This window comes from Chiroxiphia lanceolata, chromosome 2 (assembly GCF_009829145.1).
Source record: "Chiroxiphia lanceolata isolate bChiLan1 chromosome 2, bChiLan1.pri, whole genome shotgun sequence".
Taxonomy (NCBI): domain Eukaryota; kingdom Metazoa; phylum Chordata; class Aves; order Passeriformes; family Pipridae; genus Chiroxiphia; species Chiroxiphia lanceolata.
Genome location: NC_045638.1, coordinates 59,805,041 through 59,831,303, shown reverse-complemented (window position 1 = coordinate 59,831,303; position 26,263 = coordinate 59,805,041). Strand labels below are relative to the sequence as shown.

Here is a 26,263-nt window from a genome sequence, read left to right as displayed (position 1 = left end):
CTAACCTGCTGGACCAGAGCTGGGGTGGCAAGGGCGGGAACTCAAGGAGACTTGATCTACCAGTGCATAAGAATTTCGGAAGGCTGAGCAGGGTCTTTGATAACATCCTAAACAGCCTGTTAAACTCCTGTTACTTTTCAGGCCTTGTGGTATTGAATTCTGGAGGTGGTCATTCCTCATGCCTGCTGCACTAAGTAGGAAAGCTGCTGATCTGTGAATGGTCACAGCTGCTTGAATCTATCATATTCCATGTGCCTTAATTGAAGGAAATGAGAAGAAATGAGGGATGGAAGAGCTACAAATAAATGCCCAGAATGCAAAAGGCAGGGAGTAGAAAGAGGCACAGCCACTCCTCACCCCCTGGTCCTGACTCCACCAGGACAGAGGAATCTAAATACAGACAGTAAATGGGTCTCTCTAATCCCTGAGGGCTTTACACTCCAGTCCTTGCACCTTCTTCTAATGACATAACACACCCATGATGAGAAACCAAACTCCACATCTCTCTCTCTTCAAGGAGCTATCCTCATCCCTGCACTGCACCATTATTCCTTCTTGTTCTCTTTAGACAATCCACTTGCAAAGGGGAGCAGTTACAAAAAAAAAATGGGCTGGAGGGTGCACATAAGACCATGCACCTCTCTAGAAATGCAGCTTTGAAGCTTCTCAGGGCAGAGAAACCAACCTCAACTTCTGGCATCCCCTGCAGGGAGGATCTTTGCCTCACTTTTGTTGCAAAAGTGAGTCTCACTTAAGAACTGTCTTGTCTGTGAGGAAGATTATCAGTGATTAACCATACTCTGTAAAAAGAGAAGACTAGGATGTAGTTAGGAACTTTCTAACATCACTTTCAGTGTAGTATACAGTGAGTAGTATAGTGAAATGCTTGAAATATTTCAACCTGGATTTCAATCCCTCCTCCGTCAGGGATCATCTGGTAGCTGCTTCAAAAGCAGATACAGAAGAGAAAAATTAAAACGAGGATCAACATGAAATGTAAGATGCTTGATTGAACTCAAGAAATGCTCTGGTAACAGCTTCAAACATTCAAATGGAAAAATACATCCCTACTTAATGTTATTGATTTCACATCTGGAGAAGAACCCATAGAATATTGTGTCCAAGCTGTGGAAAATGCTAACTGAAGGCAGACAGACAAATGAGGTCAAAGTCAGAGCTTTGTTCAAACAGTGAAACTCAAAGAGAACAAAAAGCTGGTAAAAAACTTGTGGTGAAATCAATTTCACCCTCTGAGATATATTCATTTTATTGTGTGTTGGTGATAATGAAGTAACCCTAAAAGTCTTCTGGCAAAATCCTGGCTTTTTAACCTGATGGGAATTTGATTAATGACTTACAACAGCATCAGGACTTTACCATGCAATTGCAATCTGGGCATTCAAAATGCTTCTGTGATCATGATCCATCTTGCTTTGGTCTGAACTTGGAGCACTTGATTACTCTTGATTACCATTTTACAGCACTTTTTCAAAAGGTAGGAGTTATTCAAAGCAGCTATCTAAGGAAGGCAGATAGCTGTCAAGGGAGAGCAACAAACTCCTAGAAGATTACTGAGTACTTCTAAAAGGAGACTTATATGAAAAAAAATCTCCCTTTCTCCGTTAACAATAGAGCGATACTATGGATGTTAACCCTCCCACCCAAAAAACAGGGATATATTCACTGAGATTGCATAATTGTATTTGCATGCAGTGCCCTATCTATACTGAACTCAGCAGTGAGCATAAGGAGAACTTTGATCAAAACACAGAAAGCCACTGAACTTGCAGAAATGGTGGAAGAATAAATTGTCTTTGTAGAGTTAGTCACAAAACATGGGATCAGCATTTTCAGTTTGGAAAATGGTCTCTACTGGAGCATGCCACCGAAGCAAGATTTTTTTTTTTCATGTTGGGACTATTCAGGTGCCAACAGTCTGGGAACATCCTGGAAAAGGATTAAATCTCAAATTATGATTGTCCATCGATCATTATTTTCTCTTCAGTTAAGACAGAGATGTGAATGAAATATCATTATATGCAACAATGAAGAGGAAATTAAAAGGGTGGCAGATCAGAAGCAAGAAGTAATCTCTTTCTAACCACAGAGCTGAAGGAAATAAACACTCAGTGACAGCACCTCTGGCAGTCCTGGATGTTGAAATCTCTGTTAACACCAGGCCAGTGTCTCGGGCTCTATGTACTGCTTGAGCCCAATATTTGGCCTTTCCTGACACAGAGTATAGCTGGGAAATGTCAACAGCCATAACAAATATTACTGCATGTACCTGGCAAGTCACTCATGAGACACCCTTATGACTCTGTACAGAGCCTTGTAAGATGGTTTTGCTTTCTGGAAATAACAGATGTACAGGCAATACACTGAAATTCTGATGCCCCCCACCCCTGCAGATTTGACTGTGAACAGCCATGCAGGGAATGTAACATTGCAATTGCTCCAGCCTCTTAGTCAACCTAGTTAATTCTCCTGAAAAAAAAAATGAGGAAAAAAATGAAGGTCAATTTATAGGTTAGGAACCTATAAATTCCTTCAGGAGGGATGTTTGCCTTTTTCCAAAGTTGTCTAGATCCTTGTTTCCCTTTCAGGATGGTCTCACACAGTGGACATGTAAAAGACTCAACAGGATAGGTCTGAGTATAGATTTTCTGCTTTTTGCTAAGAAAAATATTTCCAGTAACAACATTTTCTAATGTGAAATATGATGCAGGCTAGTGCCATCAGGAGAAATCCTGAGGACTGCAGAAAGTAATCTTTTTAAGGTTACAATACGGGCTTTCTCGATACTTATGCAGTGTGCCTAAAGTTTCTCCCCTCCTTTCTAGGAGTCTAATTTTCTTCAGAGTAAGTAATCTAAATATGCCATAGTGTGAAGATTAGATTGTGTGTTCAGTATACAGACATACATTACCATTTTTCCTTACCAATACCTCCCACTACTGTTCGGCCTGTAGAGGTATTTCATTTGCTGAATTCAACCCATCAACTGTAACTAATATGTCCTAATCCCATTATATGCATCACAGTTCTCTAACAACCATGTAGGAGCCACCAAGCCGCCTTCTCTTTGATCATCCCTGATTTGCACAGTGGCCAGGGGCAAGAACCACGGTGTCTGCTGAGAATATAGGTGGTGAGACGACCTGCAAGGCACAACACCTAAGCACTACATAATTGATATAAACGACAATTGTTTAAAAGGTATCTCAGCTTCCACTTTACAAAGTTCATTGTTGTAGCAAATGCTTTAAGATCAGTTCTTTCCCTCTATTTCTCTATTTCCATTTGTACTGCTAGGCTTTCTCTGATTTCATGGTGGCATTATTGTTGAATACAGAGCTGTGACTGTGACTCAATAATTGTAACTGTCTGGACTCCTTCTTTGCCATTAATTTAGCTATTAACTTTTTCCTTAAGAGTCATATATTGCTATGAGATCAGCATAGGAAGAGCTCATGGGAAAGAGGGGCAGAGTTTCTATCCTATGGAAAATTCAGGCATTTGAAGAACTGCTACAATTACAAACTGGATCAAAATACTACATTTTGAAAAACTTACCATTAACCAAAGATTCTGAAATATATTTTTTTAGATATCTGGGAAGGATGTACTGAAGCACTCTCCTTACACAGTCAAAATGTTTCCTTTTAAGTCTACTTCAACCTCTATATTATATAAAAATAAAACTTTCAAGCTCTTCTCTTTTTCCAGTTACATATAAGCCAGAATGATAAAAGTTGAAGCATTCAGGTAATTTTCCTTTAAAACATTTCAATACTGCAGAACATTGTTTCATCCACAGTTTTGGCTGTAAAGTTCTAAAGGAAGCAAGTTCCTTTAGAGAGTTTCTAAGCCATACATTTATACATTCCTTTAGGAAACCTGCAATCAACTATTGTACAATACCAGTTTTTAGGCAGCATATATGAGTATTTCAAGATCATCCTTGGATTAATGTATTTTTGGTTTGCCAACAGAATCTTTCAAAGGAGCAATGGGACGCTGTGCAGACAGACTGCAGTTGCAGTTTGTTGGAGCTATCAGACAATATTGAATGTCTCCTGCTCAAATGCTGAGAACTATGAGGCTCTATTGACTTCACCACAGAAACGAACCACAATGAATGAGTTTCAGGAAAGGATTAAAAAAAGGAGGACAACATTTCCTTATCACTAAGCAGTTCACAAAATTTGAGCCTTCTATTCAGGTTTAAAATATATCTGTTTTCCGGGCTGAGCCATTAGACAACGCATGGACTAAAATAGATGTTAAAATATACTAGTGTTCAAACTGTTGCTAATTCTCTTATCTAGGAGGAAAATATTGTATATAATCAGTTTTAATTTTCATATATTTATGACAAAGCACAAGACTGCATGGTTTGGATGACAAACATAGCACAGAACTTACCCTTTTTTTCTCTCTCCCCTTATGGAAATTGCTATTTTGACTGCAATCATTAAGGGAATAACAGAAGCTCTTTTTTTTTTGGCAGCAGGTTTTAAAAACATGACCTTAACAGTCCTTTCATGTTGTTGCACAAAATAACGATTCAATGAATTAATTTAGTCCTCTCGTGCAAATTAACTGTTTCCAAATTATACACCTGCATAAATCACTTCGCTCAGAACTGAAATATGGCCAGACTTGCCCAGCTCAAGGTGGCAGCTACAGAAACAAATGATATAACTTTGTAGCTTGAGTAATCTTGGACAGGACACTAAGGAAAAGCATTTCTTTTGCAGTCGTTTCCATGGTATCTTTAACACCCACATATAGCAAGTAGGACACTGGTTGTTAAAGTCTCATCCAAATAAATCCTACAAAGTAAATTGCACGGAACCCAATTTATCTACCTCGAAATGAAGTTTGCTGGGATTTGAACCTGTGGCTTCAAGGAAAAAACAGGCACTTCAAACCTGATGTGCAAATCATTCAGCCATTCTATCAGCCTTAAGACACAAATAGTAAATTTCAGACCATACACATGCATATATCTAAATCTGTACATAGACAGCTGTACCTACATTTGCTTGAGATTCATCATGCCCATTGATTTCTGCTAATTCCTTGGCGCTTTTTAACTGCAAAGAGTGAACAAAAAACAAAATAGAACAAAACAAGCACATTACTTGAGTATTTCACACAGTTATCTTTGATTTATTTGAAAGAGTATTTTATAAAGCTTCCAATGAGAAAAACAGATGGAGCATATAATTCTAATGAGTTTTTGCTCAAACCATTTTGAAACCAACATACTTAAGGCTTGATAGGTTGGTAAAAAAAAAAAGAAAAATAATAAGATTGGGTCATTATTTTTTAAATAATAAGATTAGAAAGTAGTTTCAAGGCATAAAATGTGTACAGAATTTGCTCTCAAGAATAATAAACAATTTCATTTCCCATTGTTGTTGCTATTAATTTAAACTTTACAATGTTTGCAAGTTGCTACTAGCTAAATAGTGTTTTGCTAACAATTACTTTTGAATGATATATTTTGAGCCGTTTAGGGTGCCAAAGTGCTACTATATGTTGTCTTTCTGAGGAAGCATCTAAATAACTCCTGGCTCATCAATATGATGGAAAAGGAGGTGAGGAGAAGGACAGATCTTTTATTTAACCAGTGGCAGGAAGAGCTGAGGAGACACTGCAAATATATGACCTGAACAAAAATTTTTTTCCCTCCTGAATTAGCTTTTTGGGGAAAATCCAGGATTACACGAGAGGTAGTAAAGTTCACTCTCAAGAGATTTTAAGAAAGTCCTTGCTCACAGTGAAATATGCTGTTGTTCATCTTGTGACTGAGCAAACAGAGCAAAGAGGAGACACAGCAGCTCTCCTGAGCCTCTAAGCCATGGAGGTTTGTACACTTAAATGTAGCTCCCAGAACCATTTGCTCTTTAGGTAAAGCTCTGAAGAATTGTGCTTTTATTCTAACTTAATTCGGAATAGATATCTGGGGATTGGGGGGAGGGATGGGGAACGATAAACAGAAGTTTCCTCTGAATTCCTTGTTTTTTGCCAAAGAAGCTGGGCTTGATGCAACCGTTGATGCTACAGCTGTGGCTCTGACTGACAACAGTCCTAAAATCCGGGTAAAATGGAACTCTCTTATGTATCGATTAGATGCCTGTCTCAGAAGTGTTGGTGAACTACCATCCGAGGGCAGCTAAGTTACTTCCATCGTATTTTTGCTATGTGGCATCAACAGCTGAAGTGAGTGTGACTCAGTTTCCAACTTGTCACAGTTTCCAATTTGACTATTAAGGTAAGCAGGCCATGGTCTGTTCATACCTTATTATTACGCAGGGCTGTAAACTGCACCAGTTCAGGAACTGCTGTTCAAGCCACTAAACCAGTCCTGATGGAGAGGGAAGGGGACAACAATTCCTGATAAAGTAGTACAAAGGATAGCTGGGGACTGCAGGTTCATCAAGTGTCCTGGTTCAATTCACCAAAGCTCATCTTTCAATATCCTTGAAAAGTCTGCAATTTATACTGACAGCAGGGTGGTGCATTTCCAGTAAAGGCTACATGTTTTCCCTCACTGAAAAAAATAACCATCCTGAGGATGGCTGGTAGGAACAACCTGAGATAGCTACGTCCAGTCAAATACCAGAATTAGGTATTTCTGCATCACAGTGTGACGGAAAGAGCTGTTTCCTGATTCTACCAATTCTTCATTATAGAAATTCACCTCACATGAGCAGTCCTGTCGGGTTCAGCTGAATTACTCATCTGAATATGAATTACTCATCTGCACGCCAGTGCCACATCCTGAGTGCTCAAGGAATGCCGCTCATCACTTACTTTTCGCCTTTCCTTTTCCAGATTGATAAAGTGCCATCACCCCTTGGTGGCTGCTGGCTCCTTGTCAATGCTTTTCATTTGTTCTTCTGGTGACACACCATCAGCCACATGTACGTTTGACAGGAGAGTGGGCTCAGCCTCCAGCCTACATTGGTCCAGCAGGCTTACACCTCACCATGGTTTCCCACCACCATCGCCCTGGCACTGCTTCACCAGTTAATATAATGCAGAAAGGATGCTTGAGCCTTTCCATCTCTTTTATTGCATGCTACACTCTGAAAAGGATGCCAGAGCTCAGGCAAGAAGGTGCTAGCATCCATGTCTGGACTAGGACCACCACAGTAAGAAGTGGAGGTGAACCAGTGGAGATAACGGTGGAAAACTTAAGGGTAGAAAGTGTGCAGCTGCATTCCCAAAGGCTAAAGAGATGAAGTATCTTTTTTTTCCAATATTGTTTTTTTTTCTAAATTAACATTTAAATTATATTATTCTCTCACATGCTAAATAGAGACATGTTGAAATAGGAAGCTCAGAAAAAATATACAATATTGGAAAAGCAGGACTTGCCTTACCCTCTAGGCTGACTTCATCGCAAGTTGATGGCAAGTGTGATGTTACCAGCAGAGAGTTTGCTGAGGCAACACACTGAGCCAGTGCCAGTAACAAGGAAGGGCCTACCTAGAAGGAGAAGGGATGAGGAGTCAGAAGTCTCTGATAAATCTAATACTACGGTGTAGTAGATCTGACTCAAACAAGTGGATGTGAATCCCTCAGACAACCAGAGCTGACGGTCATGTGCTGGATCTGATCCAGCAGCCTTTTGACTACAGCAGTGCAAAATGGTGCACAAGCAAACAGGACCTCTCCCAGCAGGACATCCCAGCCTGAATGTGGCTGGGTTGGTGAATGGAACAACCATGCTTGGACGCAGCTGCACCTCTCCGAGCAAACATGCCCTCAGTAAGGCAAGGTGGGATCCCTCTGCTAACTTGGGATGAAAAGGCAGTTTTTAGCAAACCTATCACAAAACCAAGCCATACAGTCAAGGCTGGAGTCCTGCACTATTTATTTTTGAAATAAAATAAATACCTGACTCAGCTGAATGATTTTCAATACCCATTGTGGATAAAACACACAGATAAGCTGTGGTGCTTGTAAAGAAAAGCTGTGAGCCTTGGCAAGGGGGGGGTCATTATTGCTATGGCTTCTGCTGTTCTGGAAAGTTTTCGAACTTGTTCAGGATTCTTGGAGAAGCACACTGGCTGCCTAGCACTCTTTAGAAATTCTGGTTACTTACAGTCTTGGCCTTAGGCGTGTTTCAGAGCTAATTCTCAAGACAAATGCAGATCTATCCTGCCTTTTTCCAACTACTGTTTCTCCTGTCTGCCTAGCATGAGCACACATTTGATTTGCAATTAGTAGGAGTCTGCGGAGATTCAGAAGTCTGCCCTGGTGGTCCCTGCTGGGCCTCACATTGCAAGATCTTCCTATATGTTTTTGTAGCATTTAATTGCTACAAAGACATAAAATAACTTCATGCAATTCCTTTTTTTTAAAAAAAAATACTTTATAATGCTATACCTTGAATGCCATGTGAAAATGGAAATGAGATGCAATTAACTCAAGAGACCTGGTGGATTCTGTGTTTATAAAGATTCTGTCATTACCAAATCCATTATTCCTCATTGCATTTTCTTTATTACACTCTTGCATCAGCTTTCATTTAAGTTATCTCTGTAACCATAAATGCTAAGAACATGTATCTGAACATAAAAGCTTCTAGAATGTAAATTATTAGTTTGTAGAATATATTTGTCACTAGATATGTTCAAAGACAAATGTTAAATGTGAAAAAATGTTACAGCTTTTGTAACAAGCATTAAAAAAATCAGAAATAAGCATAATTTAGTTTTCCCAATATGTACATTAAATGCATACATCTGTCTGATGACATATTCAGACATACATGCCGACAAATCTTGAACAAAAGAACCAACAGCAGTTTGAATCTCTGCCATCTAAGCAATTCAGATCCCACAGACTTTAAACTGCAAATACTTTAAGTCATCAAATATTTTAGCTCAAAGTTTATGCAGAAAGGATTAAAATACGGTCTCAAAGCAAAGACTGTGGCTGTGCCACACAGGTGGGTATTTGCTATTTCAGTGCATCCATGCCATGTGGTCTATTGAGACAAAATGTATTTGTGCACACTGGGCTTGCACACAATGCACTGTTTCTTCTCTAGATTTACAGATTTAGGACCAGACTTTCTTTTTGCTGTGTAAGTATCCATCTTACCGTGCTTATAAAACAATACTATCAAATATACTTCTCAATATCATAGAACACCTTAGCGTCAAAGAAGATGTGATAATCAGATTTACAGAGATTTGCTTCTCACTGCTTAAATAAGTGCATTAACTACTTTTTTAATGCCATTATGATAATGTCATTATTTTATATATTCATATAAAAATGAATTGCAGAGGAGAGGCCAAAATCTTTTTTTTTGAATACTAAACTTAGAAGGAATAAATATTTTGTTTCAGGTATATTTAACTCACCCAATATTTTTTTTAAAGTCAGAGTGAAAACGCATATCACTGGTATCTATGTAGAATACCTAAGAGGAAATGTTATTCAAGACATGAATTTCAATACTGGATAGTATAAAGTAAGGGTCCCTTTTCACTCTGTTTTCTCAAACTCTCTGTTAGCCTAATTAGAACAGACATACAGGTCACATAAGGTTATTTCTTACTCACAGCACGATCAGAATCCTGTGGATTTTGGAGGTGAAGCCATGAGATTTCCACCCTCTTAGCATGCCTCAGCCAGCATTTTTCTCCTGCCAAACCACTCACCTGTTCCTGCAGGACTTTAAGCATTGCTTGAGTATGTGTTTGTTCTTCCTTTGCCTGCTCCAGTTCGGATTTTTTGTTATTTAATTCTTCCTGTATGCTCAACAATTGCTGCACAAAGAAAAGAAGCTTCTGGTTAGCATCATCTGGATCCAAAGCAGTTTCAAATCCTCAGTCTGATAAATCTTCATTTCAAACAATGTTTTGCAGTCTGCTCCTACAGTTATTATTGTTGCATAATCTGCTGTGTCTAAATGGACCAGAGGTAAATTATTTTCATCTGCATCTCCTTCTGCAGCAGTGATCCAAGAGTAATGCATCTGCTAATGTGCATTAAGCTATTTATTACATTAAAGTAGAAACTCCTGCTACATCACCCACAGAGTGACTGTCACATTCATCTGAACCAAAATTTTATTTGTAGAAGTATATGCAGTGGTTTTAATAATACTGGGGTAAACACTATGGTACGTAAATAATTTAAAAGCACAGCCCTTTAATATAATTAGTCATTGGCCCACAGCCATTTTCATTCTATGCAAAGCAATATTCTGGAAAGCTTTCAGACTGACTTGCCAAGAAGACAAAAGCTTTCCTTTTTTTTTCTCTTGTGCTGTGATATTTCATTAGATCAGGAAGACTGATGCCCTACAATCAATATATCAGCCAGGAAGACTGCTTACCTGTCAAAACAAAAAACTATGACCAAAATCTATTTTTATGAAGAGAATTCTGGGATGCAGGAGCATATTTAAAAGCCCACATCTCCTGCTCTTGGCTAGCTTTAGGTTCTGCATAGATTTATTGCGACTGTCAAGAACAGGTCAGTAGATTTAATTAATTCTGAAGCAGTTATGTATTTTTATATTGATGCAAAGAATGTTAGATACTGCTGAAGAGCAAGAGCAGACAAATGTGAGGTTAAAAAAAGAAGTTTATGGTGTATTCCCTTAGTGATCAAGAAAGGAAACTGTGTTCTGCTGGGGCAACATATTGCTTGTAAGCACATGTCTTTTTAAGGACTAACTGAATGACTAATTGCTTTACTAGCATGCATTAGTGATCTAACCATGTACCTACATCTAAAACTTAGTTACCAGCTTAGGCTGGTAACGGACTCAAACTGATGTTGCAGGTGTTCAGCATCTTTGTAAGTTACAGATAGCAAACCTAGAAAAAGCCCTTCTTCCACTGCACAGGAAGAAGGCATCAAAGGACATGGTGTCAGTATTGTTTTCAGAGCACCTTGGAAACAGGTGACATTTCAGGGACTTGTGGAGTTATTGGTAGTGTATTTCTGTGTAAGTGAACATCAGTATGATGGATTAATTCAGCCACTGAAGTAAAAATACATGTGAGTATATGTCTGATTTTATCTCATACACTCTACAGTCCAGCTAGGTTAGTTAGTTTTTTGATGGATCTTGCCACCTAGACTGCTCCCTGGGAGCCTTCAAGAGACATTCTGGTATATGTATTCACTGTACCACAGCACAAGAACATTTCAAATTTTGAGACTTTTCCATGAAATAACTGGGTCTCTTCCACTGAGGCTTATGCCCAACCAACTTTTGTGTAGGAAGCTCTACTTTGGCATTTCTTGACCAGGGTTGTGTTCATCTTGCCTGTTGGGTACTACTTCCTACATTTTCAAATGATACACTGAATTTGTGTATATTGTCATAGGTCACACAGTAATATCTATGTAGGTCCCCAGAAGGGACCATTACAGAATCACAGAATCACAGAATATGCCAAGTTGGAAGGGACCCACAAGAATCATTGAATCCAAATCCTGACCCTGCATGGGGCCATCCTCAAGAGTCACACCATGTGCCTGAGAGTATCATCCAAAAGCTTTTTAAACTCTGTCAGGCTTGGTGCTGAAACCACTTCCCTGGGGAGCCTGTTCCAGTGCCCAACCACCCTCATGAAGAATGTTTTTCTAATATCCAACCTAAACCTCCCTTGACACAACTTCAGGCCATTCCCTCAGGTCCTGTCACTGGTTGCCTGCCTCTCCTCTTCCACACAGGAGGAAGTAATAGACTGCAATGAGGTCTCCCCTCAGTCTCCTCTTCTCCAGGCTGAACGCACCAAGTGACCTCAGACACTTCTCACATGGCTTCCCCTCAAGGCCCTTCACCATCTTCATTGCCCTCCTTTGGACACCCTCTAATAGCTTAATATCATTCTTATATTTTGGTGCCCAAAACTGCACACAATATTCCAGGTGAGACAGCCCCAGTGCAGAGCAGAGTGGGACAATCCCCTTCCTTGACCGGCTGGTGATGCTTTGCGTGATGCCCCCCCGGACAGGTTGGCCCTCCTGGCTGCCAGGGCTCTGCTGACTCAGATTCAACTTGCCATTGACCAGGACCTCCAGGTCTCTTTCTGTGGCACTGCTTTTCAGCATCTCATTCCCCAGTCTGTACGAACATCTGGGATTGATCCATTCCAGGTGCAGAATCTGGCACTTTTCCTTGTTGAACTTTGCGTGGCTGGTGATTGCCCAGCCCTCTAATTTGTCGAGATCTCTCTGCAGGTCCTCCCTGCCTCAAGGGAGTCAACAGCTCCTCCCAGTTTTGTATTGTCTGCAAACTTGCTTAGTAACCCCCTTTAGTTACCCCATGTAAACTCATGTTACAACAGACCATTAAGTTTTACCTAGGATAGATCCAGCTGATGTCTGCAATTTAGAAAGAATGGATTCCAGGACTCAGAAGAGAAGCAGAGAACACAAGATACTAGAAATATGGCATAAACCCTTTCAAGGGTCACTAGCCGAAACACCTGAGGTTTGAGAAGCAGATGTGTCACTTAGCAGCAGGTGGTGAAATGTCCTCTCTTTCGCACCTGCAACCTGTTTCACCTTACACACCTGAACATGGCAAAGGGTTGTTATTAGAAAGGAGCCTTTTCCCCCATTTCGGAGTCTTCTCTGAGCAGTTATGTCTCACTAGTGTGGCCAGACTACCTTCAACCTGCTTCAGAGATTTTACTTCAGCTTCTGGGAGAAACCCTAGAGGCTGTCATTCTGAACAACATAAATTCCCATCTGGAAGATCCCAAGTGAGTTTTCAGTCTATCGTGATCCTGAATAGCCTTTTCAATACTGAATGTCTGTTACAAAGGGGAAACCAAGTTTGACTTATAGGTTGAAGTTGTTACACAACTGAACTGCTATTTCCTTCCCCATCCTACCCACCCCCTCCCCATGGTTCTTCCATGGTCACATTTGACATATTGCAGATCAGTTCACAAACTTCTACTGTTTTATTTTTGCATCTCCCACTGTGATCTCCCACTGTAATTTAGTCTAATTATATACCTCTTCCTTTGATCTTGACTTTTCCTGTTTTGTGTTTAATGTATTTTTCCAAAACTGTCTGAGCATGGAAGGAATTGGTGTGGAAGACACTGAGAGCATGAGAGAGAGAGATGTGATGCTCTGCATCTTTGTTCTTGGCTCTGGACCAGCGAGGAACAGGAATCCCAGGAAAATATCCAACATGCTCAGTTTCCCTCGAGTAAGAGAGTGTGCATTCTCATTGCAGTATGAGCTATAAAGTGCTTGATATGAGATAAAAATCTTCCTGCAGTCTTAGTGGTTAAACTGTCAACTACTGAAGGCTTACTGTGTGTACAAAGGCTCATACTTTCAAAGGGTCCTATTTTCACAGGGGTGGAAAGCAGAATATCTTTAACTAAGGCACCATATTCCCAGTCATACAAAAGGTTTTTCATTCACAGAAGTGGTACCTTCCCATCCAAACTTCAAAGATGATAAAATTATTTAAAATTTGTAGCCAACCCTTGGGGGTTTAACTTTCTATTTCTCTCCCTCATATTTATCTCTAAAAGCTGCAGAACCTGCTAATTTTGCATGGATCAGGTTTGGGTATTTCTTTTTCCTGAGTGGTTGATGCTGCCACCAAGAAGTTGTAACATGGAGCTATACGTGCCAAACAGCATATTTTTCTCTTCTAGTCTTATTTTGGAAAATGAAGAAATATATTCAAGTGGAAAAAATATCAGCCTAAGACAAATGAACAGCCTGAAAAATTTCAGCACAAATACCTGATGTTTGGCAAAGTTAGAAGCAAATGGGAAGAGGATCTTACACTAGCAGGAATGCAACAAGTTTCATAACTTGGGACTGCTGTCATGCCTGCTTATAAACAGATAGCCTCTCTATAAAGATTATAACGAATGATGTCAAGATGATGGTATTCAGAATTACTTTGTTTTTCACATATATTTGTGCTTATTAAAAATTGATCCTATAGGTATTTCTTCTGCCCTTCAGTTTGCTTGCAAGTATATACCACAATCAATCAAAATAAATAAATTATTCTTGGTTTTAATGTTTTGCTGTCTGATATTGTTCCACCTGCTTTGCCATCTCACCTAGCCTTTCTGCCAGAGTTTCCCCCTGTGCCCATTTAGCCACACAGCTACGGCCACCACAGCTATACAAGTGCCCCTTTTTTACATCTTGTCTCATGTCTCTGGCCATTTCCTTTAAGCCCTGATATCTCCAGCTTTGTGACATGTCCATGGCATTCAGACAGCAGTTCCCCAGTGTCATCAGGCAAAGGAGTAATTTCATGGTTACACAGCCAGGAAATACCTGGCTCATTTTCTTGGTGTCTTCCATGTCCTTAGTGTGCAGTTCTTTGGGTCTCTGAGAGTGCCCTGCAAGTTGTGCAAGAGTCTTCCTTGAGCCAAAATCCAAGTGTGAGGAAGCAGAAAACCATGTCACAGCATCATTATAGCTCCGATGATCCTGGAGAGAGACACCTGCAGAGCCTAGAGCTCCACCAGTACCAGTATGGAAGCTCAACTGGTCTTTATGCAACCAAAAGCATTTGTTATCATGGCTGCCAGGTTGACTCTGAGATGAAGCTGTGTAGTAGGACCAGATCAGACTGGTAGACATCACTAATATCCTCTAACTGGTATTTCCAGAGAGGAGATGGAAAAGCAGAAAAGAATTAATCTCCTGGTTGTCTATCCATACCAATCAGTCCATTTTAGATCCCCCCAAAAATGCAAGACATTGTTTCCAATGGCAACTCTGAAACTGCTCTGTGTAGAAATGGTAAATATCACTCTTCTGTGTTAAGCTTCCTTCATTCATGAGGACCAGTTCCTCCCTGTACATAATAAGTGGTTAGCTAATTTCATTTGTGGGGGAGAAGAGGGGGTGTGTTTTATTTTGTTGGGTTTTTTTTCACACACTCCCACCTCTGGCTGAATCTCTACCAGAGACAGTTCAGTACCACCCATATTGCACAGATCTCAAAAGTGCAGACAGAAAATTACCATCTTAAACCAATCTTCGCAGCTTCTGAAACATTAAATATAGATGGCATTATTGAAGCCAGCTGAATTACTCAGGATGTGTACAATGCAGTACCAGTGTGGCCAAGAATGCTAACAACTGAACAACACACACTGCCTTAGAATATACGAGAAGCCCTAAAGGGAAAGTAATAGCTTGCTGTTGTGTACCACTGTGCAGCCATGAAATACTCCTTCTCTTTCCTCTCCTCCTCCCTGTCCACAGTTCTTCATTGCTCCTCAAAAGGCAGTGTACATTTGAATATAAATTATGGATATATCTAGAAGTGTGGTCACACCCCAAGCCTAGTAGGACAGACAAGGATCTCAGAAGGAATGCACGATTTCCAGCATGAAACCATCAACTTTGCACGCAAACAAAAACGAGGCAGATCAGAAGCCACAACAGGGCCTGAGGCTGTACTTAGGATACTGTAAGGCTGATAGAATAATGGAAAAAGAAAATCAGCATTCGCCACAAGTTTAGCAGTTATATTGCTGAATGGTCCAGCCCCTGCTACTTTGTTTATGATTTTCTCTACAGCTGCTTGAAATGAAGCATGAAAGGGTTACAAAGACCTTAAAGAAAGGGCAGTAAAGAAGAGCAGACAAAAGAACACCTCTGAGGTGTGAGTGCTGACTTTGATCACAGGTTGTGCAGGTAGTTTCAGCAAACACATCCTGTTCAGCCATGGGAATGAGGCAAAGGCTCTCCCATTTATGGAGTAGTTACAGAGTGTCCAGAAATGATCTGCAGCAAACTCTTCTGAAATTAGTGTATCAGTCAAAGAGGAATGGTCTTACATAGTCCAAATAAATCAACTTAGTTGAATGATTGTCTTAGACACCCAGTGAACTCGGGCAAACTGAGTTCCTATCCACATAATTCATGGAGCAGCATACTCATATTACTCTCCACTTATCACCTATAGTAAAGATATCCCTATACAGAAAAAATGGGAATATCTGATTCACTAGGTGCCTAAAAGAAAGGTGAAACTTACATGTCTCATATAGGTAGGTGGTATCCCAGTCAAGGCTACTTTTTTCAGTCCCAATGAAATCAAGGCACTCATATAAAACAGTAACCTTGGAAAGCAGTTCTCATGTGTGCAAAAGTGAAGCCCTTTCCCCTAAACTACACTATAATCAGAGATCACAGGCATTGAACTGCCTGCAGAGTTCACCTAAAAATTAAAGGACTCACTTATGATAGCAGTTTCTGAGGGTTTATTATATATTTTGCTATTTCCTCATGTAAAACCTTGCTCTGTCTTTTTTAACTTTATTTTATACAAAGAAAAGAAGTTAAAGTTGGAAGAGGACAAAAATCAGCAAGGAAAATAAGTGCTTCAAAATTCTTAGAAGCTGTTCACAAATACGAAGGAGAAGGATGGTAAATATTTTTTTTCAGAATCTTTCTTAGCTAGAAGGAAAAGAAATAATGAATTAAAATGAAATCAACTAATTGCAAAATAAAAATACAAATCCCTCTCCTAGTACTCCCGTGGACTGTCTGGAAGAGTGTTTTCTCTTTTTGTAAGACAGACAAGATTTCATATCGCAAATGGCCAGCACATGGCAGGCTTGAATAATGAGAAAGTGACTTCCCAGCTGAGCAAATATGCATTAGTAACAAGATGCTGATGAGGCCTGACAAATCACCAAGGAAACAGGAGAATGTGAAAGACAAGTCAGAGAAGCTTTAGAAATGAGCCCTCAAGGAAGTTAGCCATGTTGCAGCAAGGAATTATTAAAATAAAGAGTATGATTGTGGATTTTTTTTTAAAAGGATTAAAAAGAAACACAATGTAACAGTGCAATGTTTCTCATCCCTCCCACCTCTCAGGGACTGGCTGTGTCCCTGGCCATGTGGATGGCATTATTTGGATGGATCATGGGGTTTGCAGTGACAAAAGAGGGCTGGTGAAGAGCTGCATGTAGATCAACAGCCCAGCTCCTGTTTGATGGACATTCACCTGCAAAGTGAGTCTTCCTGGCTCTCCGGCCAGAGGCAAAGATCATGCTGAACATGTTAACTCCAAAGCTGAACTGCCTTGGAGGGGGCCAGGCAGTGGACACACATCTGATGGGTGAGTGTGTATGGTAGCACTAAAGATGAACTCTGTCCAGCTGCTTCTTAGGGAGATGTTTGCCATGCTTCCCTTCCATGCTATTAGATTGACTGCAGAGGTCCTACAGATTTACAGTACTCAGAGTAGTTGCAGGCAGGCCTGTATCACAAGAAATATGCCAAATGAGAAAACAGACAGATGGACACAGACATACAGAGACTACCTAAAGGGAGGTTACAGAGAAGGTGGAGTCAGTCTTGTCCTGAATGGGGACTGAGGACAAATAGAAACATTCGTATTACATATAAGGAAAATATTCCAAAGTGAGGGTGGCCAACCATTTGAACAAGGGCTCAGAGAAGCTATGGACTCTCCATCCTTGGGGGTACAGAGACCATAGCTAGACAAGGTCCCGAGCAAAACTGAGACAACTCCAGAGATGCTCTTGTTTTGAGCAGAGGTGTACACAACCTCTAGATGTACCCTCTGACTTCAGTTTTTCTAGTTCTAGACCTAATAGATATCAGAAAATTAGCTCTCAGTTTCTTTTGTTTCTGTGAGGCATAGCAGTTCAGGAACACCAGCGTTAAGAGTCGGGCAGCAGATGAAAGGAGAACATGTATGGTGAAATGAATGGCTTAAGAGATACTCTACAGCTTTCCTCTGTCAAGTAATTTTCTAGTATATCTCTTACTCCTCAAAAAAACCCCCAAGCTTTCTTCAGTCATCTATGAACTTCTGCAGTAAATCAGAAAAAGACCCAAGTCCTTAGGAACCGTACAGAATCAATCCCTCCTCTCAGAATTTAAATTCTCTCAATTTACTAATATACACTTAGGGCTAGCATCAGGGATCCCTCTATGGGATCTGTCTTTCAGAGCAAATTACGCAAGGTCTTTAATTTTGATTGTGGCCTGTGGAGGGGAGAAGTCTGACCAAAGCCCATTGTACCTCATCAATAAAGCTCCCTCCTGCCTTTGCTAAATGAGATGACTGGAATATTACACAGCCCTTGACTTTACCGGCAATAGGTAAGTGGATAGGTGGGCTTACAGTTTTCTCTGATCCCGATCAACGAAAGCAAGCTGATCCCAGATGAGCATCATGTTCCCTCTGCCCTCATACCTGTTCTACAAGGCATCTCACATGATGCACAGTCAAAAGAAGACATGATCACCCATTCATCTTCATCTTTTCCAACCTTTCACCAATACTGTCCATTGTGGATACCTCCTCACCAGTTAATGGTACCTGGACTGTATAATCCCATGTCTTCTTTCATGGAACTGCAAGTAAGCATGATACAGCATGCTCTTTTCTCAACAAACAAAATTAGATCTTTGAAATTTTGATTTTCTAGTCAAGAAAAATATTTTATTTGTTTTGAAGGAGAATAAAAAATTAATTAGAAAAATGACATTATGGAAGAGAATCAATTTACTCAGTGTAATTTCTAATGAGACACAATTCCTAAAATGGAAACAGTTCCTAGTACTGATAGCATCAAAGACATTTGGAAACTCTAATCAGCAAGCCAATTCTAGTATTTAGGATCTTTTAAAAAATTCATGTAAGATCACTGGACTGTAAAACTTATGAGATTTTTCCTTCACCACCACTAGACTATACAAGCTTTTTAATGGAGATATTAGTTGATTTCTTTCATATTTTAAGTAAAGTGTGTGCACCCAATTATTTTTCTATGAAGGGTTTATTCTTGCTGCCAATCGCAGTTTAGCTTTATCAGCACTAGCAGGAAGAAAGATGCTACCCTCCTCCATTTTCCCACTAGAACAGCTGTCAGGAATAAGGTGCTTAAAGTATCTGTGGACCTTTATTTACACTTCTCTAATATTACTGAAGTGGTGGTCACAGATGTGGGATATCAAATACTACTTTCAATAAAGAAAGGTTGTTAAACAGAGAAGAGAACCCATTTGGCATGTCTGAGATCAGGTAAATAAATAGCACTTAATTGCCAGCTGCTCTTGGGTTTTTTTAATATAATCAGAAAGAGTAACTGTTTTCTGGAAGTTTAAACATGGGCAGTACTGTACAGAACCCTGAAAAGCATTAGACAACAGTGATAACACTTATGGGAGCATTTCTCTCTCTCCTGAGATGACATATTTCTTAAACAGTTTTCAAGTATCGGCCACTGGGTGACAGAAGAGACAGGTCTGGAAGCGAACATCTGGACATTGGGCCCAGTCCCTTGCACTTAACTTGTATCCATTCCCTATAAGGTTATTGGTATTGCCATTACTACTCCAGTGTCACTTTTACAAGAAAAAAGAACAATCTAACTGGAATTCATACTGCAAGAGTAGTAATTAAAAACATTTCCCACTAATTCTGGCCCATTTATTCAGCAGGTAAAACACAAATATAAGGGATAATTTTTTTTGTCTCTTATATTTACTCTTATTTAATATTGCATTCAGAGAAGAATCAGTTTATAGTTGTGTGTAAGTACATTGGGTGGATTATATCCTGAACAGGTGTTTGGTGAGCAAGACATAGATGGAATCAAAAAAAGACTACAAATCTCCTCTGCACTTAGGCTATATTAGTAAATATAGCCATAACATGCTCAATCTATTCAACAACGATGTTAATTTCAGCACTGAACTGCTACTACGACCTCTATATTTAATGATTGTTGTAATGGTCATGGCACTCACACAGCATCAGATTCAGCAACTTTCAGCCAACAGCATTTGTGTCTGTGACTTCCGCTGTTTCAGAAGTTTGTATGTGACAGAAAGGAATGGCTGTGACTGCTAACAACATGTGTGAAGGATCTGAGAGCTGCAGATCTCAATGCCAGCTGAGGCTTATTGGAACTTAATAGCTAGTATATTGGTTAAAAGATTGATGAGGAGAAAAGTCCTCATGATGCCCTACCCTACTATCTCTTGCAACCTCCTGCACAGAAATGTGCGTTTTGTCTCTGTTCCCACTGAAAGAGTGTGGACCATGGGAATAGTAAGTTTTTCTATTAAATGTATGAGAAAAAGCTAGGAAAAAAGGGGAAGAAAGACCTGAGCAATGCCATCTTTTCCTGTAGAAAAAAACCTTCTGCTAACTCTATGAGGACATCTGAAAATGGACTGGCTCTACTCCAGTGGCTGGGAATGGTAGAAATCCAATTCATTTCAAAGGCACCACGCTGAGGCACCACTAGCTACCTCTGGCTTTTCTACTCAGAGCAGTTACTATATTTTAGGGGTACATGATTTTGCTTCGTAACATGATAGATCACTCTTGTGCCATCTCACTTAGACAAAAGAGTCCTAATCCATCTCCCAGTGATGGCACGGTGGAAACTGTGCGCACGTCACAGTCCTCATCACCAAATTTGTACCATGACCATCCTCCTTTGAGGGAGCAGTGAGTGTAAGGAGGGTGCTACAATGCACTCCAGCAGCTTTTCTCACCCTCCCAACCATAACAGTGAGGTGTACCACAGACCAAACTGTCCTACCCTGGATGAACACTGAAAGCCTGAAATGAGGTTTAGGTTGGATATTAGGAAAAATTTCTCCACTGAAAGGGTGGTCAAGCATTGGAACATGCTGCCCAGGGAAGTGATGGAGTCACCATCCCTGGAGATATTTTAAAGAAGTGTAGTGTAGAAGTGTAGGTGCTTAGGGTGGACTGGGAAGTATTGGGTTAATTGTTGGACTTGATGATCTTAAAGGTTCTTTCCAACCTAAATGACTCTGTGGTTTTATGATTGCTAGTCATCTGGTACTTATCAAAGCCTTTTAAATAACCTATATAAGTCTCAGGTGCATGTGCTATTTATTCTACATGCTAAATGCTTAGTAAACTGCAAAAGCTAGTCCTCGGTAGGTAAGAAATGTCAGGAGCCATGTGGCCTTTGCAGAAAGACCTTGAGTTGCATACAGAACAGCAAGGACAGGAAGGTATTGAATAGATGATGATTAACTGTGTACTCTCTGCCTGCGGCACTGAACAGGGAAGGGTCTCTGAGGTATACAAAGCAAAAGGCACAGGCAGTGGTTCTGGCAGTTCCCAGCTTCTGAGTGTTCAGGTTCACAATCTGCATTTAGATTCAAGTGAAACTGGAATTGTTTGGGGAGAAAAAAGAAGACAAGACAAAAGTGGATTTTCAACATGCTTCATCAGAGTGATACCCATGTGGGTCAATCAGCAGGTCCAGAATATGCTCAGTCTCCTGCTGAGATATGCCGAGCTAACCAAGCCAACAGCACCTGTAGCAGCGCATCAGCCTTTTTGTCAGCTCTATCCCCCACGACTGTTCCATTGGCTCTTTGCTTCCACCTTGAGCACTAATTTTAAGAGAGGCACTGCTGTGTGTCCCCTGCTTGTGCAATAACCCCATGGCTAGGCTTTAACGCATCACCGCCAACGAAGGGGAGCTTATGCTGTCACTGTGTGTTAGGAGTATGATCCCAAGCTCAGCCAATGAATCAGGCCCCTAAGGTAACGGGGGCAAAGTGGTGCCTCTTAAATATCCCCAATACACCCCAGCATGTGCAATAGCAGAGCTGTAGACACTTGTGTACATTTCCTGAAGTTTGCATAGACGGAGGTATGATTTAAATGGGGATTTCTGGATGACACCCTTGCCTGCAGGAGCTTAAATTCAGCTCATCGTGCTCAGGAAGTTATGAGAGGAAAGAATGTTATCATACATTTCCATAATGCAATGAAGTACCATGCAGAACTAACAGTCTATTGGCAGAAGTACCAGTTTAGGAATCAGTACAGCTATGCAAGCACAACCCCGTATCTTGGCCAGTTAAGCCTGACAAAAAAGGTAGAGCTAACTTGTTAAATTAGAGAGCCATGCTACAGCGTGCTCTGTAGACTTAGGACTACCTTGAGGCTTAAAACATTGCACTGATGGCTGTGCTATGGAAGCGGTTCATGAACAACCCTGGATGACCACTAAAAACCTAAAATTTACTTGGACATATGCTAATGAGTGTCATCTTCTATGTGGCAAACCAACATTTTTCAAAGGTTTGCTAACATAATCAATTTCAGACAGATTTTATAAAGGATCTGGAAACCACATCATTAACTCAATAGAGACTCACTGTCGAATGCTGAGCCCCTGTTTGAAAGCATAAAGGTGGCAAGTGCATTTCCTCAAGAATCATATTTGATGGACAACATACAATAAAATTATATTTTTCTTGCTTTTTTCTTGGAATGGCTGAAAGATTTTGTTGGGAATTTTTTTTGAAAGAATTCTGCTTGCTATTCCACATGGAATGCGCTAAACTCACTGGTTACAATTTGGAGAAACTACATATCCACTGAAAATTGAGCCTTATAATTGCAAGAATTAAGCAACACTGTGGGGTGATATTTTCTGTGTTATCTATAGTCATGTATCTGGTAAAACATTTCAGACAGAGACAAGACTAAAAAAAATTCTTACAGCTGTGCTGTCAAGTGTTGTAAAAATAGTTACAACTAAAACATCCTTTCTTGTGTTTCCTTTCTCTAATACAGACTTTGTCAGAGAATACCAAACACTGCTGGAAAAAGAGCCATTCAAGAAGTGATCATCTTGGTATGTGTGTTCTCATATAGAAATAAATTGAAGGCAATACCACCTATGCAGCAATGACAAGTTAATTCAATTTCCATCTCAAAATCAGGTAAAGTGTATCTCATTTGTTACCATGGATACAAGACATTATTTCCATTTGTTTGAGATCTCACAGTGTGTATGAAATTAAACTGTGACACAGTTTTATGGATGAAGTTGACTAAAACCCCTGTAAGTTCAATGTCATTAGTCCAAAGGATTTTCTTTTTTTAGACACAGTAAATAAGGAGGTTACTGCTACGGCCCATAAGGTATACTTCATCAGTGAACATCTGTGTGATTTTGCTGATGCTACTTTGGATCAGTGGGAGTGATGGAAAAGAAAATAAACATTCATTTCATCAGTCCTGCAAATGTAGGAAAGAATCCTGAAAAACATCCAGATGGTAGAAGTACATTAAAAATACATTGGTGTTGTGTTATTTGCTACTGTTTGGCATCAAATATATTTACAAAAAAAGTCTTGATTCTGAAAATGCATCCACTTTTTCTCAGATAATCTGCTTTTCAGCCTGCAGCTCTAGTCACTTGTTCTCTAGTTTTCAGAGTTAGAGGAAGTGTAAGAAAAAGTGGGGGAAAATGAAGAGAAAAGGAGAAATATATTTTTTAATGCTGACATATATGAAGGGTTTAGGAATTCAATGGCATTCAGTTTACCTTGTCTGAAATTAATTTTAATATATACAAAAGGATAAAAGGGAATACAGGTCTTGTTAAATTATTTACATTCAAGTCCCAGATATATACTTAATATTTCATAGTGAGACTGATTTCCATAGATGCTGAGCACCTGCTATACTGATGGATTTCAGCTAAGGTTGTCATCTCTCAACATTTACAAAACCAAGCTGAGATAAAACTGAGTCTACCTAAATCAAAGGTTTATTTCTAAATATTCATGCATGAACTGCATGAAAAGCACAAAGGTTACGGGATGTCATGACTATGGCTAATTATTGAAATCCAAAACCATCATCCAGCTGCTTAACTGACTGATAATTTCCCACCAAATATTCTGAACTCCACCTCCTGTGCTTCTGTGTTGCTGCTCTCCTCAGCGTATTGTCAGACTGGATTATCTGCAGTGTCTTCTCCAGCTCCTTGGGCCATCTCTAATTATATCCCATTGGGAGTAAGTAGGTCTGACCCTGAGATGGCAAACTAGAAAAATTGAGAACCTCACAGCAGAACTGTCACGAACATAGAAACTCTCAGAGGAATAGAGACTACAGTGTCCATGGCTAGGTGAACGGAGTCGCTGTTATTGATTTGCATTCTTAACATTTGCTTGAGGTTCAATAGAAATCTATTTATATTCTACAGACTTGATCGGTCTTCATCCAAGACCCTAGGTAGGAAACTATAATAATGCAAAATGGGTGCTAGGTCTCTAGCATTTTTATTTAGTAGTATTTTATGCCCACTTTTCACTAATTTTAATAGAGAATTAGCACCAGGATGAAATATCGCACAATTTTTATATATACTATGTTAAATTTAATAAAACCAGTGATATTTAAGTATCCATTGATATAAGGATAAGACTACAAACAGACCTCAAACTTATCTATAGCATACGGAAACCTCAAGTATTTCTGACTTAATTCTGAAGTTTGGGAAAGATTTTATTCCTGAATTATCAATTATTTATTTTCTATGCTTTAAATATTTTGTTCAGAATTATTCCACTATACAATAAATCACCCTAATTTTGTAAAACTCTGCAGGCTTAAAAGGGCTTATGTTCATAGAAATGTATGTGTAGGGTTGTCTTGTGCTCTGCTGTTTGGTGTTAGCTGGGATTTGCAGACTTGCTGGATTCAATGGGTACCGTGATAGCCATGCAATTCCTAACCCAATTGGCAGCTCATATGCCAATGAATATCTCTCGGGTTTTGTCATACAAAAGCAGCTTAGTACAGTCGAGTAGTGGGTACAGTTTGTCCCCTTCCGGAACCTAATAACGGGGGGTGACAAGGAATGCATGAGCAGCTTCAGGGGACAGACGAAGGAAGCAAAATTAACTTCTGCAATGCCATCTAGAGAAGCTCCATTATAGATGGGAGCACAATCCAGTGTTTCGGTGAGCCACTGACCTTGCATTTTGCCATGTACCATCCGAACTAGTGCCTGGGCAGGGAAGATGCTGTACACATGCATGTTGAATGAGGGCTGCTCATGTGTCAGTGGATGTCAGACAAAGCAGTGGGAGCAGTCTGGATACACTTGCCAAGACTTGCCCAGCACAACGTCAGGAGCACACTAACAAATAGGGGATAATACTTATGATAAACTGACACCTCTTGCCCCTGCAGGGACATACTACAGTTTCTCATTGGTGTCAGAGAAAAAGCTTTGCTGCTGCACTAAGCCACTTAAAAAACTGGCTGAATGAAGAGGTTATGTCCATGGGTCAGCATAAATGTAAGAGCTCAGGAGATAGCACTGATGCTGCTAACCATTTGCAAGTCAGCAGCAGAGTAGTCTGGACAAGCTGGAGGCATCTCAGTCATCCTCAAACAAGAGCAGAAAGAAAGATGCAGATGAATGCAAATGAAGGCATCACAGACCATTGACTGTGATACACTGGACAAAATTTTTAACTTTTGTGCAAAACTAGGGCCAATTGGGTTAAGTGAGGAGAGCAATAGAGTAATTTTCTCCTAACTAGCATAAGAAAGTTTCTTGAATGATCAATGGGTTTACAGTTTACGAATTTCCAAAATGACTATCCCTAAATATATCCCCATCTAACGTCCCTAACATTTTAGTCTTGAGTACAGCACAGCCCCATGGTACCACTTTCCTAAATTAGAAGACCTGTTCTTCTCTTCCTTAGCAATACCTGCTGCATGCCTTGCATTGTCTGCTGTAGGAACTGCAGCTGCTGGTCCTTTGTAAGGCTTTCTTCTGTTCGAAAGAGCTGTCCCTTCTCCTGTTTCAGGAGCTCCACTTCATTCCTATAAGCATCCAGCTGCCATCGCAGACTATCGTTCTCTTCCTTTAGCGCATATGCTTGGGCAGCTAGAGCTAAGAGAAAATGAAAATGTGAAGAAATCAGTAAAACGGATTGTTTCCTTACAAATAATATAGAGGACATTGTCTGGGGAGATGACAATACAGCTGAAAGCCAGCGAGACATTTTAGAGCTGAGACAAGACCCAGCAGAGCTGAAAATGATTAGGTTCTGGCAAAGACTGTTGCTGGGAAGTTATTTTTTGAGATGGAAGAAGCCATAACGTGACCCCGGATAATTCAAATGCTACTTGCAATCTGCCTGCTAAATTTAGGTTTATATTTTAGGAAGGAACTGGCATGTGGTTCAAGGGCAAGGCACCAACCAACTTTACAACATTTTCCCAGTGATGTTATAGGAATTGATACAGCCATTTAGTATTTATACTAGCATAGTGGCCAGATGTTCCAATCAGGCCTGTGCTAAGGAATTTTCCAAATGTAAAACTGGTGGATTTAGACCCATGAGAGAGGAAACACAGATATTTCTCTCCAGCCTTGTGATGAACTACTTCGTAGCA

At 40.0% G+C, this 26,263-nt stretch overlaps 1 protein-coding gene across 9 annotated transcripts in view; it reads right to left on the bottom strand.

Annotated features, from left to right (window-relative positions):
* Positions 1-26,263, bottom strand: part of ENOX1 (ecto-NOX disulfide-thiol exchanger 1) — a 361,700-nt gene that overhangs the window by 17,542 nt on the left and 317,895 nt on the right. For 8 of the 9 annotated variants that reach the window (XM_032680006.1, XM_032680004.1, XM_032680003.1 and 5 more), the window contains 3 exons: positions 25,573-25,757; positions 9,696-9,803; positions 5,046-5,102 (listed from right to left, as the gene is read on the bottom strand). In XM_032680006.1, the coding sequence (XP_032535897.1) occupies positions 5,046-5,102; positions 9,696-9,803; positions 25,573-25,757 (350 nt within the window). The remainder of the gene's footprint in view (positions 1-5,045; positions 5,103-9,695; positions 9,804-25,572; positions 25,758-26,263) is intronic. The other variant, XM_032680010.1, reaches the window with a different exon arrangement.